At 36.7% G+C, this 27,437-nt stretch overlaps 1 protein-coding gene across 7 annotated transcripts; it reads left to right on the plus strand.

The window, feature by feature from the left end:
• The first annotated feature begins 520 nt into the window (after positions 1-520).
• On the plus strand, positions 521-27,437 carry LOC127873876 (carboxypeptidase M-like). Of its 7 annotated transcripts, none has more exons than XM_052417976.1 (10): positions 566-654; positions 2,876-3,033; positions 11,532-11,711; positions 13,121-13,215; positions 14,154-14,326; positions 14,980-15,170; positions 15,333-15,506; positions 21,915-22,067; positions 22,195-22,340; positions 26,383-27,437. In XM_052417976.1, exons 3-10 carry the CDS (start codon positions 11,549-11,551, stop codon positions 26,569-26,571), a joined length of 1,284 nt encoding a protein of 427 aa, XP_052273936.1. In that variant the 5' UTR covers positions 566-654; positions 2,876-3,033; positions 11,532-11,548; the 3' UTR covers positions 26,572-27,437. The 7 variants fall into 7 exon arrangements, with proteins under 7 accessions (XP_052273938.1, XP_052273936.1, XP_052273935.1 ...); XM_052417975.1 differs by having other exon boundaries at positions 594-689; XM_052417978.1 differs by lacking the exon at positions 2,876-3,033 and having other exon boundaries at positions 521-654.

Raw genomic sequence — 27,437 nt, forward strand, 5'->3', positions numbered from 1 at the left:
TTCATGAAGATTGGACTAAAAATGTGACTTCTAGAGTGTTAAAAAGGTTTTACAATAGCCATATAAGCAAAAATGTCACGCCCCCTGGCGGCCATTTTTTCAACCAACCGGAACCATTTTCGAACTCGCCCAAGATATTATTGGGACACATGTTCTGACAAAGTTTCATGAAGATTGGACTAAAAATGTGACTTCTAGAGTGTTAAAAAGGTTTTACTATAGCTATATAAGGAAAACTGCCACGCCCCCTGGCAGCCATGTTTTTCAACCAACCGGAACCATTTTCGAACTCGTCCAAGATATTATTGAGACACATGTTCTAACCAAGTTTCATGAAGATTGGACAATAAATGTGACCTTTAGAGTGTTAACAAGGTAAATGTTGACGACGCACGACGGACAAAAGGCGATCACAATAGCTCACCATGAGCACGTTGTGCTCAGGTGAGCTAAAAAAACTCTCGCCACGTGTTTATGTAAACTTCGGCAACTAATTGACACATTGCAGTCCACATGGGCATGGGTTATCTTGCAAACACTGCATGGTACCATACTCGTCGCTACCGTACTGGAAATTCGATACTGTGATAGTACTCTAGTGTGTGTGTGTGTGTCAATGATAAATTTAGACCGTGGTTAGTGAATGTATACAAGGTTTGTTGTAGTGTTGATGTTTGGGATACATAAAAGTTAGTATTGATAATTTATTATATTGTTGCGAGTATCCGGTGCTATTAGGTGTATTTGCAAAATGCCCACGCTCTCTTGAATTCGACCAATATACGCTTCATATGTCTGTGTTTAAATGGACTGTCATCCATTTTAATCAATATAAACTAACAATTTCTTTTTTCGTCATTCAATCGTGGTTGACAGTACCTTTAATACTTGTACAGTCACTTGTATACAATATCGTACAACTTTTTTATTCTGACAGTGTGCTCCCTAAAATAAATATACGTGCATTAATAATAAGTTGATTATCTTATTACTGACATTCGGTAATTAATGTTACACATTGAGTGTGCCACTGTGCAAATAAAGCGTTTCACTAACTGGTTAAGGTTCATGGGGGGGGGATAAAATTCATTAAAACTTCGCTTTGGTTTTTCTTCATTCAATGTGGTACAATATGGTCAAACTATATATCATTTTAAAGCTTAAGACGGATAGAATAACATAAACATATTTTTGACATTCAATATTTGTGTGCTTTATTCATATTTTGGTTTAAAACCTATACATTTTTACACTAATTTACAAAATCTTAATCTAAAGTTAGGAAGGATATGCACTACCTTAAGTTGAATAAATACAAAGCTTTATACATATACAAGGTCAAGTTAGCAACATTTCACAGAAAATTATTGTCATAAAACAACAAATGAGTTTTTATTCAACTGCCTTTTTTGGATAAATTTCCTAAACAAAGTTATAAAAATAGCTAAAACGTAACTACTTTTTAAAAATCCAGGTATGGTGGATAATAAGAGTCACAATTCTATTTCAAAGGCTTAACAATTTTGTTATTTACCTCTCAACAAAATTGCAAATTTTAAACCATCTCAAATTGAAATAGATTGCAGACGACATATACAAAGTAAAGGAATATAAAGAAATTGGCAAACCGATTGATTTTATATTTCGATTCCTTCTACCCATTTTAAAAGCGTGGCCATCGCTGTGCTCCGTAGAAAAACGTGCAAAACAAATCGGTCGAAACCACGTGCAGTGGTGAGAAAACCGGGTATGTGTATACACATACCTGAGAAAACACATATCTTATTTTGACAGTTGGGTGGCAACTAGTAAAACAACTATTAACATTAATCAGCAAGAGATCGCACTAAATAACAGAAATGACCACGTAGGGATATCATCACTTACCCTATTTCAAATATTTTCCAGCTGAAAATTGTCCCCCACACGTCTTTTTTTAGTTTATTTGTATTGTTTTTCTGGAGCCGAAGTGCATCTCACAGAATATCCATCCAACTTCCGTTGTTTTCACTTTCGTTATTAAAAACTCCGTTTAAAAGAATTATTTCTACTTTTAGATTGTTAAAGCGATGTATTATTATATATTATCATTATAATAGTATACCGTGATGAATTGAACGGAGTTACGTATCGATCTTTCTGTCAGTCTGTAAGCGTACTATTTTATGCGCAATAATATAAGTAATGTGATTCGACAACGATTGTAAACATTGGTGAAATACTTCTTACATAGTTATTCTTTTGAGTGTTTATGAGGTCTGATCGTGCAGTTTGCAAACATCAACGGAAAGAGTACAATCCAATGCATTTGTCACCGTCAACCGTTTGGAATGTCAATTAGGCGATGAGTGAGTTTTTAGCATGTTTCTTTCTATTTTATTAATTTAAAAATGGCTGCCCCCATGGTGATGAAATGACATGTGTTCGAGTTTTGATATTTCTAGATATGTTAACTTTTTGTACTATTTAAGCGTAACTTGCCCTCGTCAATGTCGATATTAATCACTAGATATATAGTTTTCAGCAGAAATACGTGGAATAAACATGATTCAGATTTTTGAAAATAATGTATATTTTATTGTTAGAATCGCTTTGTATTTTGATTGATTTTGTGGATGTTATGATACGTTGATGTACGAAATTGGTAGCAGTTTGAAGGAAAAACATCCTATAAAGCATATATGTATACATTTTCAATGTGGCATTCTTCCTTTAGTCAAATTTGAGTTCAATGCTAGGGGTCCCACATTTTTCATATTGAAGCCTCTACATGAACCTTAAAGTACTGAAGTAAATACTCTGCATTTGTAATTTCTGTGACACACGAAAAGCCGATTTCTTCTGGCATTGAATGCTTGCATCGATTTTTCTTTAGATATTTATTAGCGAAGTGGATGCTTTGAATGGAGTAGCATCTGCCTTTTTGATCATACCTGGATCATGAAAACGAGCATGTGGATTTTATTGTGTGCATCGGAACTTGAGCAACGAGTCAGTGAACATTTCACCGGTCAGACGGCAGTGAAAGGACAGGTAAAATACTACAACAACCGAGTAGTGAATGTATAAACAGGTTAAGTCTTCATACAAACATGCTCGAAAATCGTGTTCAAGTTTAATAAGTAATTCGCCTCATCCTCATTTTTGGCGTGCGTCGAATCCGTGTGCGAGTTAATAGCAATGTATGTTCAGGCCATACGAATTCTATTCTCTGATTAGCGTCTGCGAATGTTTAGGTTTTCAGATGTCTGACCGAAAAAACACACACGCTTTTTTACTAAGTGAATAATCAAGTTAGGAAGTATATGAAAAATTTCGTTTAAAAATGTATTCGTGATTGTTTTTTTATACTCCAAAGTCACATTAAATCCAAAAGTCAATAAAGTCAATCGAAAACGGTACCACGACAGCCTCTTGAATGGAAGCCTAAACTCCTAAACAAAATATTGGTGGGTTATTCATGGAGTTTCACGGATTATAGGCGATTGGCCGGGTCAAGTCTATTGAGAATGAAATTCGGGGTAACAATTTATACAGACAAATCTACGATTTGATTTAATTTAAGTAAATTTTGACAGATCTATATATTTTCTGTTATAACCATACCAATGCCATATACAGCTGTTGCAAGATTTCTTTGATAGAGTAGTTTTTTTCTTCCTGGTTGGTAGGTTTCAAAAATTCAACCGGGCACATAACACATAATCTTATAAGTGTTATTTAGTATAACCTTATCTAAACACATAAACATGCCGTGAGCAGGCTCTAGTTGCGACGAGCTCGTATACCGCGATCTGGAGTACAGTTACTGCAGGAGGGCGATTCAGCATTGAGCCTGGATAACTATGTGGTATACCTCTGTGTCTTTATATTTCACGCCATTGGAATGCTATGCTTTGCTGCGACAGGTCAGATTATTTATTAATTGAAGCTTAGTTAAGAAGTAGATCGTAGTGTAATAATGTAGCATAGAACATGTGTATTTATGTTGTGGTTTGCACAGCGGAATGGGCGCACTTAGTAATAGTCTAAGCATATAAGTAATGTCAGGTGCGTAGCGTATCACGCATGTACGGAATACCGTTAATGCCATCGTGGTTACACATTAAAATCCAGAGGGAGACAATGCGATAGTACGAAGGCGACAATGCGAACGTACGATGGCGACAATGCGATAGTACGATGGCGAAAATGCAACAACGCGATAGTATGATGACGACAATGCGACAGTGCGACAATACGATGGCGACAGAGCGATAGTACGATGGCGACAATGCGATAGTCATATCGTATTGTCACCATCGTATCATCGCATTGTCGCCATCGTACTATCGCGTTATCGTTCTGTCGCCATCGTATTGTCGCACTGTCGTCATCGTATTATCGCATAGTCGCCATCGTACTATCGCATTGTCGCATTGTCACCATCGTACTATCGCACTGTCCCCATCGTATTGCCGCACTGTCGCCATCGTACTATCGCATTGTCGCCATCGTATTGTCGCACTGTCGTCATCATATTATCGCATTGTCGTAATCGTACTATCGCGTTATCGTACTGTCGTCATCGTTTTATCGCATTGTCGCCATCGTACTATCCCACTGTCGCCATCGTATTGTCGCACTGTCGTATTCGTACTATCGCATTGTCGCCATCGTACTATCGCATTGTCGCCCTTAAGATTTTAATGAGTAACCATGATGGCACTAACGGTAATCCTAAACGAGTGTGCGTTTTGTTTAATCGTTAAACGTTGCTCTTATTATAAACGATCGTTCTATGGTTAGCTGGCGTTTACAGGATAAATGAGTTAAAGCCTACCCGTAAGCAAGCGCATACACACTGGCGCTTATACTCACGGTTTGCAGGTTCGAACCCCGCTTATAATCGTGAAAATTCTCTATCGCATGTCGCGTTGAATCGAGTCACACCGGGCACGTAAAGACTTCGGTCGTCGCCCACAAACCATGCACCTTACCCTATAACCCTTTTTCGGCGTAGCTGTTTAACGTAACTTTTGACCTTACCTGACCTTTGTAAGTGTCCAATAAAATTCAAATAAAATTTCCCGCGGCTAGACACGAATGAATACACTTCATTTATTCTATTGGCTGATTTGAGCATACCACCAGAACTTTGGAAACATGACCGCGTCTTTGTAACACTGTTTTACTGCATGTTCAGCATGAAACAATTTTATCTCTAATGAAAAGGCTTGATAGATAGAACAGTTTTACACTCAACTCTCGACACCAATACAGTTTTTGTGTGCACCTTTTATTTGTGATTTGTGATTTTGTTCAGAAAAGTTAATTTTTCGTTATAATACGATTATTTATCATTCAAAATGATGTTTTCACTAATTAATATCATAGACACAGTGACACGCTAACCACCTGTGGTTTGTGTGTGCCCCTTTATCTTTAGAAGATTGTCAGCGCCAGAGCGTTTGTACTTAAAGGCTATGTTCTCGTATTCATTAAGTAATAACTACCATATTGCATTATGTGTACATGTACTTGTATATTTTGGATCAAACAATATTTGTTTTTCACTGATATTCATTTTAACCAAACTATTTTAAATTGTTTTCGAAATTGAATTTAAACAGTTAAACGTATTAAGTTTTAAACAAGCCGTCTTCCCGCAGTGGAATTGTGACTTCACTTGAATGTATTGTATTCCAACCCGCAAGGTATCAGGGTCAGTTTGTGGTCAGTTAAAGGATCGTTATATATATATAAAAGCTATCGCGTTTTCTAGATGAACTACAATTGTATCTTGACCAGAATCATCTTAAATAAAGATATTTGGCGATGTAATTATGGTATGTCAATAATAGAATAATGTCTGTTTAACAAGTCCATGTTAAATACTATTTTTGATTGATTTAACAAGATTCATTCAACCATATTGACCAATTTATTAAGCATGAGTGCGTTGATTCCCGATACAAGTAATAATCGAATCTAATAACAATGTTCGACACACAACTTAAATAGGTCTTTTAGAAGATCGCGCGTATAAATATTTCAAATATGTACTGTACGGATTATTCACGGGTTTCTATTTACTTATATGGTTTCATTCCATTTCCATTCTTCTTTTGTATTTATGTTTTGTATCCATAGATATATGATCATTAATATATAATAATTCAAAATAACGCATGAAATCTGTCGTAACACCCGTAATCGATTTGCATGTGATGCAGCTAAGAACTGCTCAGAAAAGACATTCGCTATCGTTGATCTCATTGATATAACTCTTTATCTTTCACCAACCACCATCAACATCGTATATCTTTTTAGCCTATTGACTTTATAACCGCAAATCGAAAAAAAGGTCTCGTCGGTTGTGTGTACAAATGTAGTAAAACAAATGCTCGCGTGTAGAAGGATGTCGGCAGACGAAATAGCAAAGACAACTTACATTGAATTTCGTAATTCTAACACTTTTCAAATAGAAAGTTTTCGCCGAAGATATTTTGTTCAGATAATTTTTCTAACGCCATTTTTGTGAATTTTTCTACGACCTTTTTAAGTGAAATTATTTTTCTTAGAAAATAAAATTTCGTCCGTTAAACAATTCTATTATTGGCAAAAGCTAGATAAGGATTACTCTAAATATTATGTTTGGCATCGAAATATAAAGGTTTGCATGCACAGTGGTGAAGCATCCGCTTACGAATCGTCACGACATGGGTTCCACTATTGGCGACGGCAGTTTTTTCAGCTTTTTTCTTCCTATAAAAATTAGTTCAGACTGTTAAAAACAATTAAAATTTGGAATCAATCATAGCTAATGACTTTTGCAAAAGAAAATGCCAAAATCTGTCAACAATTCCCTTAAAACGTGGATGGAAACGAGATTTTGATTAAATTGTCGTAGTTCCACAACTTGTTTCATATATGCCACCATTCCAATAAATATTATCATAACATTTTTGCATACTCAGTTATGTGTTTTCAACAAAGTAAATCTCGTCCTATTTGATTTTGAGATAACATACTTTTGAAATGTATTTATTAATGGGGTACGCTACTTTGAATGGTTTTAACTGATATATAATTGTCTCGTTTCTTGCAGAAGACTGTTTTTTTTTAGGGCTGAAATATCGTTAAACTTTGTGACAGCAAACATTTACCCTGCGATTTTGGGCGGTATGAGAGGGGTTAAAAAATTAGAGTACTTTGATATTAATCTTTTAATTATGTTGCATAATATTTGAATAATTTGAATAAGGATCAAAAACTTTACAACGTGTGCTTAAAATACCGCTTGCATGTAAAATTTTGCGTATGTAAATCGGCAAATATAACAACAATAACAACACAACAACTACTACAAATTTTTCCTATCTGCTTAAAGAAAAATGAAGCGATCGTATCGGTATAATGAAATGTAACAAACAAAACAAGAACAACAAAGATACCAAGGTGACCTTAGCGTCCGAATGTAACTCAATTTACAATTGTTCTGCTCATTACAATAATTAATTTTCACAAGAGAATTGGACCATCGGCGTCGTAAGTGTAAAAACGCACCGTCACGTGATCAATAACCCCCGCCTTTATTGACTTTTAAAGACAATGTTCAGCAAAGGTTTCTGTTAATGGGTTTCAAAACGTCAGATTTCGTATTCGACAGCGGTCAACTATCGGCACAAATCGTGAGTAGGAATGACAATTTACAGAAAGTAAAATTATTGAGCCAAATGTTTGCGAAAGGTTTCTTCAAATTGAAATTCGTATTTTGTTATTTATTATTGGACATAATTAAGTAAATCATGTTTGAGGAACACTGGTAAATTGTTATACAGTTTGTTTGTTATTTGTATGAATCAAATACACTTTTATTTAAAAATTATATCATGTGCTAGCTGCATTTTCTCAATTATTAATAAATACACTTTGGGATTTATTAACTTTTTATTCGATCGTTGTTATACTGACTTCAATAAGTATTAAACATTGGTCACATAAATCAAAATTAGTGTTTTAGTTATGATTTAATTTATTAAAATCATTCACTATGACACCTACCATTTGTAATTGATTAGTTTTGTACTTAAGTAGTAATTTTGTAGTGGACTCTCCCATCCTTCTGAATTGGATCAATTTATTTCCAAAATTAGGGATGTCTAGTATACTTATTTCTATATTTAGAATATTTCTTACAGAAATTTCTTTAAGCAAACAGCGCTGACCCTGATGAGACGCCGCATCATGCGGTGTCTCATCTGGGTCTACGCTGTTTGCCAAGGCCTTTTTTCTAGACGCTAGGCATAAATGGGTTAATTAAAACAAGAGCATAAATAAAAGTGTAGCCAATCAAGAGTAACATTTACATTCTGTCATTTACTTGCTTGCAAAACACCAAGCTCCATTGATACATATTTCTGATTTTCCGATTGATATAGGATGGTTTGCAATATATAACCACTTCTTGTTTCGTTGATTTGTACTTATTCGAAAAAAAACTTTTCTTTTTGATAGCCTTTAAGATTTTTATTCAGGCAACATTTACTTCAGCAGAAATTTCAATGTATCTTGCGCATAGAATTTCAACGCCCGTCGGTGCTCTCGCTGAAGATATTTCTTGTTAGATTTCCTCATTAAAAAACACACAATTTTAATGTCGTCTCCGTTTAAGCATTCCAGATAACCGATGCTATTATAATTGGACCATGCTCTGTGAAAAGTGGGTTTGATGCACTTTCCGCTTTTATGATATTTTCGTTTCAAAAAAGTCTCTTCTAAGCAAATTTCAAGTTTATGCGGAAAGGCTAATCTGGGACGAAACTTTACGCACATGCGTTAAACCCCCTTTTCACAGAGCACGGGTCATATTTAGTGGTGTTCTTGTACGCCGTAAACATGCACGTGAAAAGAGCGGAATAAGCATCTGTCAAGTCAGCTAAGAGATCTTGGTAACCTGTTATATTACTATCTGTTTTTTGCGTTCAAAGGTTTTACTTTACCTTCAAATTGTTTGAGTGAAAGACATCAGTGTTGTATGTTGATTTTTGTAAAATACATTTCTAATTATTGCGTTCAATATTCCTATTGCGTATATTAGAAAAACACACACACACTTAAAGTAGCATTTTATTCTGCAAGTTTTATTAAATTATATTTACCGGCTGATAAAACATATCGGCGCGTCTTATAAACATGCCCATGTGTTGGCGTTTGCTTTTAGTTTTTACTTGTTAATTTATTGACGAGTAAATTGAAAAATGAAACATTTAAATTGCCGTAGGGGATATTTCACATTTCTACAGGAAGTGAACAGTCGGTGAACCGATATTTTGTTGATAGTTACTGCATTTTGTTGACAGCGCACTATCCGTTAGATTGCAATTAAACACGATGGAAAGAAATATAGATATATAGCAAGTGTGAACATCGTCCAGTATGGGAATACACGGGGTGTGACCAGCGCAAACATCGGTTTCATTTTTCGATTAAGGTAAACTTAGTATAAATGTTTAATAAATACTGATGTAATTGCTAATATAATTACCGTATTCGTGTCGAAAAAGCGATGTTGAGTTATGTTTGTTTTTAATTATGTTCGACATTAATAGAACTTACGACTCATCGACTCCTAAATGTGATCCATTGAAAAGTTTTGTTCATGAAATATATGGTAATAAATAAAAAAAAGTGAAGTGAGGACGCACCAATTTCGAAAATAATCTCATAGCTTTGCGAAATTTTCAACTATTTTCGAAAAAAATCACGAAATGAATTTTGCAGTATAAACGTTAGTTCGCTAAAACATTTATGATATTTTCAAGAAAGGTTTGGTAGTAACAAGAAACTAAATCAAATTTTCACAAACAGTATCAGGTTATCTTATGCAAAAATATGCAGCCATAAACTGAAGCGAAAATTTTCCACTTAATATGAACACTTCATTGAAGTTTAAAAAAACAGTTCGCATAAATTTGGGATACTTTAAACACCTGTGTTGATGTTTTTTTTAAGTTGTATCACATTCTTATGAAAGTTATTTTATTATCTTACACATCTAAGTATGCCACCACAACTCCTGCATATTTCTTCAAAATATCGCTGTTGTGCGGTTTGATGATGGAGTTTGTTACTGTTTTGGAGTCCATGCTTCATAAATACCAAGCTGTAGTGCGGTGCCGGAATGTGTTATTATGTTAGCTTTACATCAAGGCATCATAAATACCTAGTTATGGAGGAGTTGGTATGTTTAGATGTTATCTTCAAATTATGCCCGTTAATACCAAGTTGTTGAGAGGAAACGGGTCTCTTAAGGTGTTGACTACAAACCGTGGATGTGTAATTCTCTTGATGTGTACAACACATTGATGTGTACTGCTCTTGATGTGTACAGCGCTTGATGTGTACAGTCTTTGATGTGTACAGCTCATGATGTTTACATTTTTTATGTGTACAGCTTTTGATGTGTACAGCTCTTGATGTATACATCTCTTGATGTGTACAATTATTGATGTAAACAGCTCTTGATGTGTACAGGTTTTGATGTGTACATCTCTTGGTGTGTTCAGCTGTTGATGTGTACAGCTCTTGATGTATACAGGTCTTGACGTGTACAGCTCTTGATGTGTACAATTCTTGATGTATATAACTCTTGATGTGTACAGCTTTTTATGTGTACATCTCTTGATGTTTACAGCTCTTGATGTGAACAACTCTTGACGTATACATTTGTTGATGTATACAACTCTTGACGTGTACAGCTCTTGACATGTACAGCTCTTGATGTGTACAGCTTTTGATGTGTATATCTCTTGACGTGTACAGCCTTTGATGTGTACAGCTCTTGATGTATACAGCTCTTGATGTGTACAGCTCTTGATGTGTGTTGCACTCGATGTGTACAGCTCTTGATGTGTATTGCTCTTGATGTGTACATCTTCTTATGTGTACTGCTCTTGATGCGTACATCTCTTGATGTGTACTGCTCTTGATGCGAAATGCTCTTGACGTGTACAGCTCTTGATGTGTGAAGCTTTTGATGTGTACAGCTCTTGATGTGTGCAGCTGTATATGTGTGCAACTCTTGATGTGTGCATCATTTGATGTGTACAACTCTTGATGTGTATTGTTCTTGATGTCTATTGCTCTTGATGTGTATATTTCTCGATACGTACATATTTTACATGTTAAACTTTTGATGTGTACAGTTAATGATGTTTACAGCTCTTGATGCGAACAGGTCTTGATGTGTACAGCTCTTGATGTGTACAGTTATTGATATTTACAACTTTTGATGTCTACACTATTCATGTTTACTGCTCTTGATGTGTACAGTTCTTGATATTTACAACTCTTGATGTTTACACTATTCATGTTTACTGCTCTTGATGTGTACAGTTCTTGATATTTACAACTCTTGATGTTGACAGCTCTTCATGTTTACTGTTCTTGATGTGTAGAGCCCTTAATGTGTTCTGCTCTTGACGTGTACAACTCTTGATGTGAACAGCTCTTGATGTTGATGTGTACTTCTTTTGTTGCGTTTATAGATCCAGATAGAGCAGCAATGGGCTCGGTTTTGTTGATGATACTTTTGGCTATGGTGGGTGGAGCTATGTCCCTGACATACGTTCACCACAATAACGCAGCAATGGCGGCATATCTCCGGGAAGTACACAACAACTACCCGGATATCACCAAGCTGTACAGCATCGGGAAGACTGTCAAAGGTAGGGTTTTTATTTTGTTCCGAGAAGCACGTTGTCATGGAATGCTCATCTAACATAAAAGAACAACGAGCATTCGTTATTTCCCACCTTTTCCATACACAAGTATTGTTTCACACCAAGCATCTATTCTAACTAATAGGTACTATTACCATTTTCTGAAGTTTCATGTATTTGCAATCGATGTCACTTCTCTAAATTCAATGCTTATGAGCTTGTGTTCAAGGCTTTTTGTGTGATATAATACTTAATGACCGAAATAAAAAGCGCTCTATTCGATGCAAAAGCAAGCTTACATAATTCCAACTGAAATAACGCCAACATTAAGCAACGAATGAAAAGAACATATTCTGCGATTAGATTTACGATACCTGATTAGTCTGTGAGGAGTTTTTAAAGGGATATAAATTATAATAATAGACGATGGACCCAATTACAAAAACAACGAAATAACGTGATGATGTTAATAAATAAATATCGTTTCATTTCTCAGTCGAACGTGATGCTCGTTGAACTTCCGATATGATACGAGAACACTTTTTAATGAAGGTATTTTTAATGTCATACATGAAATTGCAATCAAAATACTGTATGCATTATCGAAGTATATCGGTCAGTTTAGAAGATATTTCCAATAAAAAATATTGTAAGAAAACAATAGAGAAAAATATGTTAATCAAGGGATTCTATCCGGTTATCTTTGGAATAAATAATTAACTCGCGACCACGCGCTTGTCCATAAAAATTTGAATAAAATTGCAAATATTATGTTAATAAAACGAAGTATTTCCTACCCTTTAATTGAGAGGCACTTCTTACGACACGTGATTGGTGATTATCCATTTATGAACTCTTATTTTTCAGGACAGTTTTCTTTGTCGACAATGTTATGTCGCCTGTTTGTATATGATGTAAACATCCTTTTTTAATCTATGGCAGAGTTATTTTTTAAACTGTTGCCAAGTTCCCTTAACATGTTGTCTCATTTTCGTTTCTTGCTATTTATCAATTCGGATCCGCGCCCTCATAGTTCGAATTTTATGACTCAATTTTGCAAATCGTTGTGTACTGAATGATATACGGTGGTTAATTGAAAAGATTACATAAAGTTGACGATGCATTACTATCCAGAACGGTTTAAAGTAAATTTCATAACTAAGTTATCTCTGTCAACTTTTCATAAACACATTGGCTATTTTGAGGTGTAGAGGGGCAAGGAATGGCTCTGTGTTCTTCAAAATCGGCATGCCTTTAATGCCTTGTAACATAGACGCATACACAGTAGTAAACTTACCCGTTGTAAATCGTAACGTTGATTGATAAACTTTTCATTCCATAACACTTGAGTTTCACCCCTTTCCCCTTTTTATTGGATCTTGGACTTAAAAAGGAAGATATTTTTTTCCCGTCAGGTGAGGACATGTGGGTACTGGCAATCGGCAGCTCGTTTTCTAATCTCGATCTCCGACCGCACGTGAAGTACATCGGAAATATGCACGGAAATGAGGTAAGTGCGCGAATAAGGTCATCTAACCTTTCCTTTGGATGTTCAACTATATTGGTCCACCAAAACTATTTCAAATACAATCTGCATTATTTTAGCTCAGTTGTCTTTGTTCAACTCAGAAAAATGTACTGATGGTTTGCGAATTAGTTGGTCAAGTTTCAGAATCCATTGTCAATTATATTCCTTTTTAATCCGTTTTTATATTCCATTCTAATATGTGTTTTTTTCTTTTAATTCCAGAGTAGTTCTATATACCGTTGAAGTGAATTTTATAAATTATGAAATTAAATATCACACAGATACAAAGGAAATCGCAATTGTTTACAGATGATACTAAAGACAAATTTTAATATTATAAATTAACATTATTTGTGAAATGATCGTTACTTAATTCTTAAACTTAATGTCGGGGCATATGTATATGAATAACCAGTAGAGCAAAGAATTGTTTGAGTATTGCTTCGGGAAAATAGTACTTGATGATATTGCTTTTATATAGCAGTTTCATTGATGCACTGAAACATAACTTGAATAATGCCTATAAGTGACGGCAAAGTCTAGATTTTTTGTTAGCCCATATATTTTGTCTGATTTTGTGTAAAGCACGTTCATCTGACATAATTATTCTCGATTTCCCGTAAAAAAATATCAGAAAAAATCTGTTCATTCGTAAAGTGGATCGTACACATGAAATCAATATCACCATAACAGTATGCCTTTTGTTTGTATGTTGGAGTTTGAAATGTGATCTGTCGTGATCTTTCGGAATGAGATATAAACCAAACGACAGCAGCAGTATACCATAAACAAGAAGTTGGAACTGTTATTAAAACAAAGTAATCAACAATAAAGTATAGTTTGTTCAGAGTGTTGTCTGCGTGGTGCGCAAAAAATTGAATAATAAAACAATATAGTATGTCTTCCGTTAAATTTTTCAGGTCGTCAGTCGAGAATTGTTGCTGCACCTGATTGACCTGTACGTGACATCCTACGGTACCAATGTGACCCTGACCCAGTTCCTCGACACAACCACTGTGCACATCATGCCGTCCATGAACCCCGATGGTTACAGCGTAGCTGTGGAAGAACAGTGCGGTGAAGTCTTGGGCAGGTGGGTTTATGAAAGTACAGGGTAGTAATTTGTATTTAATCTGAGCTGTGTTCTGTGAAAAGGGGGTTTAATGCATGTGCGTAAAGTGTCGCCCCAGATTAGCCAGCGCAGTCTTCACAGGCTAATCAGGGACGACACTTTCTGCTTAAACTGGATTTTTGCAAAGAGGAGACTTTCTGTTAACGAAAATTACCATGAAAGCGGAAAGTGTCGTCCCTGATGAGTCTGTGCGGACTGCACAGGCTAATATGTGACGACACTTTCTCACATGCATTAAACCCCCTTTTACGGAGCACGGTCAATATGTGTTTTATGGAAGCGCCATAGAGTCGCAATGTAGCTTAAGCACAATTCGCTCAATGTGCTCGTTTTTGATTGACAAAATTGCCCCGTGAAATCACATTTCATAATGGCCCAATATTCATTTAAACATTAATCCTGATAAATATGTCGAGAACGAAACTTGGTTAGGTGTACACCACAACTAGGTAACTGGGTCAGATAGAAGAACATGCTTTTGATCACTTTCGAATGTGGCATAAGAAAGTATCGAATGTTGTTTACATGGATATTAAAATTGTTGTATTACCACATGTATATTTGTATCAGAAACTATTTCAGATGATGTTTTAACTATGTTAGTTCCTATTCAGACCCAATGCTAATTCGAAGGACTTGAACCGAAACTTTCCCGATCTCATTCACGACTTGGCAGTGAAACCCGTTCAACCGGAAACGCAGCACGTGATAGACTGGTTGGACGACTACAACTTTGTACTCTCGGCCAACCTGCATGGCGGTGTTATGGTTGCGAACTACCCATGGGACCTTTATATGAACACTCGTATGTTTTTTCTTAACATATGTAGAATTGTAAAATTTAATTAAAAACAACAACAGATAATGGGAAAATCGGTAACAAATGTTGTATTTCAATTGCACATTATTACATCGCGATAGTTGTATTTACTTGGTGCTCTATATATAACGTAGAATTTATTTCAAGGACTCCAAACAATCGGATCCGGAAAATCAATATGTCCGGATGACGACACATTCAAGTATTTAGCCCTTACCTACTCGAGGTCACACCACACTATGTCTAAAACAAATGGCACTGAATGTGGATATAACTTTCCTGATGGCATTACAAACGGAGCCGACTGGTATCCTGTGTCTGGTAAGTATATGTTTAACATAACAGCGATGTTACTTCGTTTTTAGATAACTATTCACTTCTTTTCACAAGGTATGTTCTGCTTCGAAGAAGAGGGGGTATATTACTTTGAAACTGTCCGTCGTTCGGTCGGTCGGATGGTCAGTGTGTAGACCGTTTCGTTTCCGACCGAAATCTTGAGAACGCTTTGACCGACCATCATCCAATTGGTTGGCTCACTTGGCTGGTAACTGCGGAGGGAAAACATATGGAAAGCCTTGACTGTCTTATACGTACAAAATGAACATTGTTTTGTCAAAATAGAAGTATATTTAGTCACTTTGTCAATATATTAAGTCAATATGCCATTATATTGGGTGCTTGTGTCAATATATTATGTCAAGCCACACTTATATTGAGTCAACGAACCTATATATCATGTCGATGTGACCTTATATTATGTCAATACGTCATTATATGAGGTGCATTTGTCAATATATTATGTCAAACCATCCTTATATTGAGTGGTTTCGAAGATTAACTTAATATAATGATGGTTTGACACAATATATTGACAAAAGCACCCAATATAATGACAGATTGACTTAGTATAAGGATGGTTTGACACAATATATTGACAGATGCACCCGATTTAATGACGAAACCACTCCATATAAGGATGGTTTGGCATAATATATTGACAAAAGCACCCAATATAATGACGATACCACTCAATATAAGGACGGTTTGACATAATATATTGACAAAAGCACCCAATATAATGACGATACCACTAAATATAAGGATGATTTGACATAATATATTGACAAAAGCACCAACTATAATGACCGATTAACTTAATATAAGGATGGTTTGAGACCATATATTGACAAATGCACCCAATATAATGACGATACCACTCAATATAAGGATGGTTTGACATAATATATTGACAAAAGCACCCAATATAAGGACTTGACTTAATATAAGGATGGTTTGACATAATACATTTACAAAAGCACCCAATATAATGATGATACCACTCAATATAAGGATGGTTTGACATAATACATTGACAAAAGCACACAATATAATGACGATACCACTAATTATAAGGATGATTTGACATAATATATTGACAAAAGCACCAAATATAATGACCGATTGACTTAATATAAGGATGGTTTGACACAATACATTGACAAATGCACCCAATATAATGACGATAAACTCAATATAAGGATGGTTTGACACAATATATTGACAAAAGCACCCAATTTAAGGACTTGACTTAATATAAGGATGGTTTGATACAATATATTGACAAAAGCATCCAATATAATGACGAAACCACTCAATATAAGGATGGTTTGACATACTATATTGGCAAATGCACCCAATATAATGTCAGATTGATTTAATATAAGGATGGTTTGACACAATATATTGACAAATGCACCCACTATAATGACATATTGACTCAATGTAAGGGTGGCTTGACATAATATATTAACAAATGCACCTCATATAACGACGTATTGACATAATATAAGGTCACATCGACATGATATATAGGTTCGTTGACGTATAAGACAGTGAAGGCTTTCCATAAAAACACACCCTTCGATTTTGAGGTCAACAGGTCAATATCATATATGCTTGAAACTTAAATTAATATAAAATAAATTGAATACTCAAATTGAAGATTTTACCCATAGTAACCGTCTCGTGAAGTAGATGGTCAGTTATGGAAAGAATAACAAAATCGCGTAAGATAAAGCTTACGTTTAAGCTATTTAGAAAAGCGTACCGCACAATCTGCTAGTTGTTTTCCTCTTTTTGTTGTCTTATTTTTCTGGTATATACACCAACGACATTTTTATTGATTATCAACTTTTGTTTTTTCGTTTTTTTCGCGTTCTCATCCCTGCAATTTAAAAGTCGATAGTGCGAAATCACGATATTAAGATGAAAGTGTGTGAGATTGCAATGCGAGATCACGGTACAAGGTTGCGCAATTTGATGAAAGAGCGCGAAATTATTATCATGTTATTGCAAAATGTTTTCCAATTTTTTACCTCAGAAAAAAACACGGATGATATTACGAAAACACGATTCGGAGACACGATATTACGATGCGAGAATGCGGTAAGATTATTGAGATCTCTCATCGTGATCTCGCATTATTTCATTGTGCTTTCGTGTTCTCGCTCGCGATCGTTCTATTTTGTATTGTCTTCTCGTGTTCTCGCCCTTGTAATTCAGAGGTCCCCAGTGCCAAACAACGGGTGGCCCTCACGGAACACCGTCACCACCATTCAAAATGAACAAAAATGAACTTTCTGTGAGAATATTACTGTTAATTAGTGATGGCAAAATTATTCGAATATTCGATTGAATGGCCCGTATTCGAATATCAGAATTGATATTCGCATATTCGCATTTTTTAGCATATCTATTTTTTGAAAAAAAATATGAGCTATTGTCATCACCTTGACGTCGGCGTCTGCGTCGGCGTCGGCGTCCGGTTAAGTTTTGCGTTTAGGTCCATTTTTCTCAGAAAGTATCAATGCTATTGCATTCTAACTTGGAACACTTACTTCCTATCATTAGGGGACTGGGCAGGCAAAGTTAGATAACTCTGGCGTGCATTTTGACAGAATTATGTGCCCTTTTTATACTTAGAAAATAGAAAATTTTGGTTAAGTTTTGTGTTTAGGTCCATTTTATTCCTGAAGTATCAAAGCTATTGCTTTCATACTTGCAAAACTTACTAACTATCATAAGGGGAATGTGCAGGCAAAGTTATGTAACTCTGACTGGCATTTTGACAGAATTATGTGCCCTTTTTATACATAGAAAATTGAAAATTTGGTTAAGTTTTGTGTTTATGTCCACTTTATTCCTACAGTATCAAAGCTGTTGCTTTCATACTTGCAACACTTATTAACTATCATAAGGGGACTGTGCAGGCAAATTGATGTAACTCTGACTGGCATTTAGACGGAATTATGGGCCTTTTATACTTAGAAAATTGAAAATTTGGTGAAGTTTTGTGTTTTGGTCCACTGTACCCCTAAAGTATCATAGATATTGCTTTCAAACTTGGAACACTCGCAAACTATCATAAGGGGACAGTAAAAGGACAAGTTGCATAACTCTGGTTGTCATTTTTACAGAATTATGGCCCCTTTTTGACTTAGTAACTTTGAATATATGGTTAAATTTTGTGTTTCGATCCACTTTACTTCTAAAGTATCAAGGCTATTGCTTTCAAACTTCAAATACTTTCATGCTATCATGAGGTTACTGTACCTGGCAAGTTGAATTTTACCTTCACCTTTGAATGACATTGACTCTCAAGGTCAAGTTATTAAATTTTGCTAAAATTGCCATAACTTCTTTATTTATGATTAGATTTGATTGATACTTTGACAAAACAACTCTTACCTGACATACCACAATAGACTCCACCCAAACCATCCCCCACGCCCTCCCCTCCCCAACCCCGGAATCCCCCCCCCCCCCCCATTTTTTTTAAGATCATCTCACAAATGACCACCACACCCTCACACTATACCCCCACACCCACCCCATTCCCCCCCCCCCCCCCCACATTTTTTTTAAACGGTTAAAAAACACAGATATTTATTTTTATTATTTTATTTTTGAAATACCGTCAAACCATCGCACCCAAGAATCCTCCCCCCCCACCCACCCCCGATTTTTTTTTGGCATTTTTTTCCCCGCATTTTTGGAAGATAATGTAATAAATGACCACACCCCCACACTATACACCCCTCTTCACTCCACCCCTCCCTCCTTTGTGATTGAAATTGAGAGTCCCTTCACCTTTAAAAAGAAAATAGATGACCGGTCTGCACCCGCAAGGCGGTGCTTTTGTTTTTCAAACGTAATTGCCCTTATATTAAATGGCCTGCGAGCCGCTTACTTATTGGGTTTGATGTGACGTTCTTCGTGTCAAACTGCGGCCCGTATCAGCGTTGGTGTACGGAACAAACACCCTCCGGAAGAAATACCCTTCACTAAAAACAGCATAGCGGAAGAAACCCCCTTTCACATTTTGCATACGCGGAAGAAACACCCTCAATAGTTTTGCATAATGCGGAATAAACCCCCTTTTATATCGGAACAAACCCCCTTTCCATATTGTACTTACAGTTAAAATCACAGGTAATAAGCGTCTACGCTTGTATTTGTGGTTCGCTTATTCGATAGCGTTGGTTTTAATTAGTGTTTGTTTTTTAGAAAAGGTGTCACACTCAACCCCAGATATTTTATTCATTTGATCAAATGTTAATATAAAAGGCTATAAAAAAGGTTTAGCAACAATTCAGAATTTCCTGACCAATAACGTGCCACTTCGCCATGTCCTCAATCCTAACACGATTTACGCCCGGTTTATAATTCAGAAACACAATATTTCTGACTGGGTATTCCAAATTATGAAATGAGCAAAACTGCTTATTTTCAATCACATATACTATAACAAACTATGATATGAAACGATGCGTGACGTAACTGTTGTATAACTCCGTCAGTCAGCTATAAAATAGAAGTTTATGGGAATCTTACACACATCCTTTAAGCTTAATGGTGTACAACAATTTCGTAAACGTGATTTTCTGCGATACGATCTCAAAACGTCCCCAAGCGGAACTCAATACATGTGAATATGGAAAACAAATTAACGCTGATCAACAGTACATATCTAGAGGCGAAATACAGCATACTGTAAAATGAACTGTATGGTTGAATGGTTTCGTTTTATGAATACATGCAGTCAACACACGCAAACACTTCTTTATGACCCAGAGGACTGACTGGCTGGCTGGCTGGCTGGCTGGCTGACTGGCTGACTGTCTGACTGACTGTCTGACTGACTGACTGACTGTCTGACTGTCTGACTGTCTGGCTGGCTGGCTGACTGGCTGACTGGCTGGCTGGCTGGCTGGCTGGCTGGCTGGCTGGCTGGCTGGCTGGCTGGCTGGCTGGCTGGCTGGCTGGCTGGCTGGCTGGCTGGCTGGCTGGCTGGCTGGCTGGCTGGCTGGCTGGCTGGCTGGCTGGCTGGCTGGCTGGCTGGCTGGCTGGCTGGCTGGCTGGCTGGCTGACTGACTGACTGACTGACTGACTGACTGACTGACTGACTGACTGACTGACTGACTGACTGACTGACTGACTGACTGACTGACTGACTGACTGACTGACTGACTGACTGACTGACTGACTGACTGACTGACTGACTGACTGACTGACTGACTGACTGACTGACTGACTGACTGACTGACTGACTGACTGACTGACTGACTGACTGACTGACTGACTGACTGACTGACTGACTGACTGACTGACTGACTGACTGACTGACTGACTGACTGACTGACTGACTGACTGACTGACTGACTGACTGACTTTCTTATTTGGTCTTGTTAAAATTATATCCCAAAATGAACATTTATTAACAAACAAATGCTTTTTTTTCAATTAGGTGCCAATTAAGGACTTCAATTGACTGGCGAATAATAATTAAGTTTTTGTGATCACAGTTTAAAAAGACTTTAAAATGTTTCTTTTTTTTAAACGTACAGGTAATCATTATTTTAAAATTTCAAATAAAAATAAAATTCTATGACATTATGTGTTTCCTTATATTTGTTCTTGAATATTTGGTGTACTGTGCATGCCTTATTAATATGTTTCTTTATATACACGTACATGCTATCGTTACTTTAAAATCTAAAATCTAAAATCTAAAAATTAAATAACATTCTTTGACATGATGTTTTTCCATCTATTTGTGCCCGATTACAGTATCGGCCATAGTATTAGCCGACAGCGATACACTTATTCGATAGCAACGTTAATAAACAGCCTCGTATTCAGCAAACGGATATAACTTACAAAACAATGGAAGTTAACACAGAACAAGTTTCACTCTTGTCTGATATATTTAGTCTAAATAGGCTTTTTTAAAGTTTGATTTTACAATTCAGCTACATTTTCTTTCTATTTCTCAACACCACAATTGTATATTCAATTTTCTGTATCAATTAATATTTATTATCCCTACTGGATACGAAACTGAGAAATAGAAGATAAATCAATTCAGCCGTTTTATGCGAATATTCAAATATTCGATTGAATGGATTTGCGAATATTCGAATACCGATATAGGTATTCGATGCCATCACTACTGTTAATACACGAAGTCATGCCTCCATAATTAATTCATCCAAATGTTACACATATTTCGTTAATTAGAACTTGTAATCTACAGCCTCGAAGGCCGGATAAACTTGTCAACAACGAACGCTAACTGACGGCCTTTATATATTACCGAAATACCGTTAAGTGCAGCGTATATTCCTGTATTTAAAAGCAATTAAATTGTATGTTTCGTGACCATTCCAGGCGGCATGCAGGATTACAACTACATTGCAGCAGGCATATTTGAAATCACTCTAGAGGTGTCCTGCTGCAAGTTTCCGGCTGCCCCAACACTCGTCGATTTCTGGATAAAGAACAAAGACGCGCTTGTCAACTACCTTTTGCTGGTGCACATGGGTGAGTAAGAACTATAGACCCCATTTGTGGCGTAGATTTATTTTCAATGTTTATTACAAACTTACACATTATTGGTTATATGAGAATCTAAAACCTAATTCGTTAATGTCGAGCATTTTATTTCTAGGTGTTAAAGGGTACATCCGGGACAAAAACAACAACTCGTTGGATGGCGCTGTGTTGAGCATTAAAGGACGAGAATTCCCGAGATTCAGATCAAAGCATGGCGGCCAGTACTTCCGACTTCTCATGCCAGGCGAATATACATTGAATGTTAGTATTTATTAGGTATTTTTTTAAATCTGCATTCCATGAAGTGTTTTTAGCTCACCTGATTGCTCAGGTGAGCTTTTGTGACCGGTCTTTGTCCGTCGTACGTCCGTCCATCCGTCCGTTAACATTTGTTCGTAAACACTCTAGAGGCCACATTTATTGCCCGATCTTCATGAAACTTGGCCAGAAGCTTCGTCCCAATAAAATCTCGGTCGAGTTCGAAATTGGGTCGTGCCGGGTCAAATACTAGGTCACTAAGTAAAAAAAAAAAGAAAAAACTTGTAAACACTGTTAAAGTCACATTTCATGCCCAATCTTCATGTAACTTTGTCAAAATGCTTGTCTTAATGATATGTTGGTGGAGTTAAAAAGTGGTTCCGGTCCGTTGAAAAACATGGACGCCAGTTGGCGGGGCAGTTTTCCTTATTTGGCTATAGAGAAACCTTGTAAACACTCTGGAAGCCACAATGTTTGCCCAATCATCATGAAAGTTGGTCAAAACATTGGTTTTATTGATTTCTCGGACGAGTTGGAAAATGGTCCAGATCAGTGAAAAAACATGGCCGCCAGTGGGCGGGGCATTTTTCTCTATATGTATATAGTGAAAACATGTCAACACTCAAGAAGTCACATTTTTGGCCCAATTTTCATGAAATTTTGTCAGAATCTTTGTTTCCTAGATACGTGAGTTAAGTTTGAAAATGGTTCCGGTCTGTTGAAAAACATGGTTGCCAGGGGGACGTGGCAGTTTTCCTTATATTTATATAGTAAAAAGGCTTGCAAACAATCATGAATTAAGGTCATGTAACATGTGAGACAACTCTTCTAAATATTGCATTAAAGAATACAGTAGTTACTCCCCTTTGATTATTAATGTTTTCATAATAATACAGTGTAGTTGTGTTACGTTTATGTGTTGTTATTCGAGGTTGGATGTTTTTATGCCCCCTTTCGAAGAAAAGGGGGCATATTGTGAGCGGACTGTCCGTCGGTCTGTCTGTCTGTCTGTCTGTCTGTCTGTCTGCCTGTCTGTCTGTCTGTCCGTCTGTCCGTCTTTCCGTCACACTTTGCATTTAGGTTTCCAAAAATGCTCATAACTTCTATGTCTCTTGAGATATTACCTTCATATTTGGTATGCATGTGTATATGGACAAGGCCTTTCCTTACGCACACATTTTTGTAGCCCTGTGACCTTGACCTTGAACTTAGGGTCTGCGTTTAGGTTTCAAAATCTGCATTTAGGTTTCGAAAAAATGCTCATAACTTCTATGTCCCTTGAGATATTACCTTCATATTTGGTATGCATGTGTATATGGACAAGGCCTTTCCATACGCACATTTTTTTTTACACCTGTGACCTTGACCTTGAACTTAGGGTCCGCGATTAGGTTTCGAAATCTGCGTTTAGATTTCGAAAAATGCTCATAACTTCTATATCCCTTGAGATATAACCTTCATATTTGGTATGCATGTGTATATGGACATGGCCTTTCCATACGCACACAAATTTTAAACCCTGTGACCTTGACCTTGAACTTAGGGTCCGCGTTTTGGTTTCGAAATCTGCGTTTAGGTTTCGAAAAATGCTCATAACTTCTATGTCCCTTGAGATATAACCTTCATATTTGGTATGCATGTGTATATGGACAAGGCCTTTCCATACGCACACAATTTTTAACCCCTGTGACCTTGACCTTAGGGTCCGCGTTTAGGTTTCAAAATCTGCGTTTAGGTTTCGAAAAATGCTCATAACTTCTATGTCCCTTGAGATATAACCTTCATATTTGGTATACATGTGTATATGGACAAGGCCTTTCCATACGCACAAAAATTTTTACCCCTGTGACCTTGACCTTGAGAAAGGGTCCGCATTTAGGTTTCAAAATCTGCGTTTAGGTTTCGAAAAATGCTCATAACTTCTATGTCCCTTGAGATATAACCTTCATATTTGGTATGCATGTGTATATGGACAAGGCCTTTCCATACGCACAAAAAATTTCCCCCTGTGACCTTAACCTTGAACTTAGGGTCCGCGTTAAGGTTTCGGAATCTGCGTTTAGGTTTCGAAAAAATGCTATCAAAGTGTTTATAGGGAGCATATGTCATCCTATGGTGACAGCTCTTGTTTTAGCTCACCTGATTGCTCAGGTGAGCTTTTGTGACTGGTCTTTGTCCGTCGTCTGTCCGTCCACATTTGTTCGTAAACACTCTAGAGGCCACATTTATTGTCCGATTCTCATGAAACTTGGTCAGAAGATTTGTCCCAATGAAATCTCGATCGAGTGTAAAACTGGTTTATGTTGGGTCAAAAACTAGGTCACTAGGTAAAAAAAAAGAGAAAAAGCTTGTAAACACTGTAGAAGTCACATTTAATGTCCAATCTTCATGTAGCTATGTCTATATGTCTGTGTTAATGATATGTTGGTTGAGTTCAAAAGTGGTTCCGGTCCATTGAAAAACATGGCCGCCAGTGGGCGGGGCAGTTTTCCTCAAATGGCTAAAGAGAAACCTTGTAAACACTCTAGAAGTCACAATTTTTGCCCAATCATCATGAAAGTTAATCAAAACATTGGTTTTATTGATATGTCGGACGAGTTCGAAAATGGTCCAGATCAGTGAAAAAACATGGCCGCCAGTGGGCGGGGCATTTTTCTCTATATGTATATAGTGAAAACATGTGAACACTCTAGAAGTCACATTTTTTGCCCAATTTTCATGTAATTTGGTCAGAACATTTGTTTCCTTGATACGAGAGTTGAGTTGGAAAATGGTTCCGGTCTGTTGAATAACATAGCTGCGGGGGGGGGGGGGGCAGTTTTCTTATATTTATCTCGTAAAAAAAGCTTTTGAACACTCTAGAAGTCACATTTTTTCCCATTCATCATGAAACTTGGTGAATAGATTTGTTTTATATATATCTCAGATGAGTTTGCAAATGGTCCCGATTGGTCAATAAACATGGCTGCTAGGGGGGTGGGGCAGTTTTCCTTATGTGACTATATAGAGAGAAACCTTGTGATCGAACACTATAGAAGTCACATTTTTTGCCTAATCATCGTGAAACTTAGTCAATACATTGGTTTTATTGATTTCTTGGACAAGTTGGAAAATGGCTCAGATCGGTGAAACACACTTTTTAGCTCATCTGATTGCTCAGGTGAGGTTTTAGGATTGGTCTTTGTCCGCTGTCCGTCCGTCCACATTTGGTTTGTAAACACTCTAGCATTCACATTTCTCAAGCATTCTTTATCAAAGTTGCTGAAAGAACTCAGTCAAGTTTGATGATGAGCAAAATCACATAATTAATGCCATAATTATTGCCCCTAGATTGTCCAAATTTTCATTATATTATACAAAATCCTTGTAAGCAAAGTTTGATGTTTGGGGGGTCAACTCAAAATATAGGTCACCATTTCAAATCTAACAAAAACACTCCCTACGCCAGAGTTTTGGTTCAATAATGATGAAACTTGACCAGGATGTTTGTCTGGTCAATATCTAGGTCATGTTTGACATTAGGTAAAGATTGAATGAACCGACTCCTCTCAGGTGAGCGAACTAGGGCCATGTTGGCCCTCTTGTTATTTATCGTATCAAGGTTTTATAACTCGTACTCATAAATCACACTTGTGTTGTTCAAAATTGTAGATATCTTCCGACATTCTAAAGAATGTTATGTCTTCAAAAAAGATTTAGCAAAGCAGGTTGTTACAGTGTAAAGTGGTGTAACGGTTTGCCGTGGCTTTATGGATATGGTATCCGCCGGGAGGGCACAGGTTTGATCCCCACTGTGGGATCGTTCTTTAGATCTTCCCCCAAAGACACTATGTACTGGTTCCACCCAAGAAACGGACAAGAAAGCGCTTCAATAAGCCTAATGCTTTCGATGCAATTGGGCTATAAACATAGTTTTAAACCAAACTGGTGAACGGTATTATATATATTTATACAATAAATACTAGCGCCATACCAGTATTTGTCCCGAAAAGATGCTGTACTGATGTTTATATGCAAGCACCGCGTACTTTGTTCATTCTTTCAGGTGAGTTACAAGAACCACACCGAAAGCAAGCAGTTCACCGTGTCGGCCGGCGTCGTCACTCGACTTGACGTCACTTTGGACGTTGACGAACGAGACCCCTCGAATAACGCACTAAAATCCACGTCCTCTGTGCCAACTATGGCCACGTTCTATATGTTATTGCATGCTCTAGTGAATTCAGAACGTTGATAGCTTCATTTAATCACCCGCATATTAACGTCAATAGCTTATTACCCTTCGTAAATAAAAAAAATGGCATAAGTTTGATACATGAATCTTTGAGCAGTAAAACAAGAAAATAACTCCTTAGAAACGGCGTTTGCTCGCCCAATACTGGCGCTTTGAAAAATGTCACATGCATCCCCGAAACCTGTCACTTGTTTATGGATGGTTATAAATGCGGATGTGGCCTTTCTATTTGATCTCGTCTGGTCATCATCAGTCATTCCATTACGCTGGAGCGACATATCCAAGGTCCAATGGTGCTTGCAAGTTTTGGGACTTTATTCCCAGTCTTATTTGTATGGTTAGCAGTGTATGCCTAGTAGTTAATATATGCCCCGATTAAAGGTGTGTGTACAGTAAATTGTATAATAACGAGTTTTATCATGTAAGTTGCGTTGTTATTGCTTAGTTTAAGTGCTTATACTGGTGTCTCAATTAGATAATTGTGTCTAGTTGAGTGTACAAGTTTTGTATTGTAAAAATGTTTATTTGATTGTTTAGTTGTTATATCAGATTGTGTTGTACGACATTTATTTGCATAACTATTGACCAGGCACAGATTTCTCAATGACGTGTAATTCTTAAAGCCCCATAAACACTCAAAATCAACGAATATTTCGTAATCTATTTCGTAAAATAAAGTTAACACAAAACAATCCGTGTTTCTTATACAAAAGCAAATATTTCGACGATAAATGTGGCATGGTATGTTCCGATATCGTTGATTTTGAGTTTTTTTGGGCTTTAAGATTAGGCAAAACACAAAATATCAGATATAATATGGAATGTATGCATTGTATTCAAAAGCAAAATAAAAGTCATAACTTAAA

The sequence above is a fragment of the Dreissena polymorpha genome, chromosome 3 (genome assembly GCF_020536995.1).
Source record: "Dreissena polymorpha isolate Duluth1 chromosome 3, UMN_Dpol_1.0, whole genome shotgun sequence".
NCBI lineage: Eukaryota > Metazoa > Mollusca > Bivalvia > Myida > Dreissenidae > Dreissena > Dreissena polymorpha.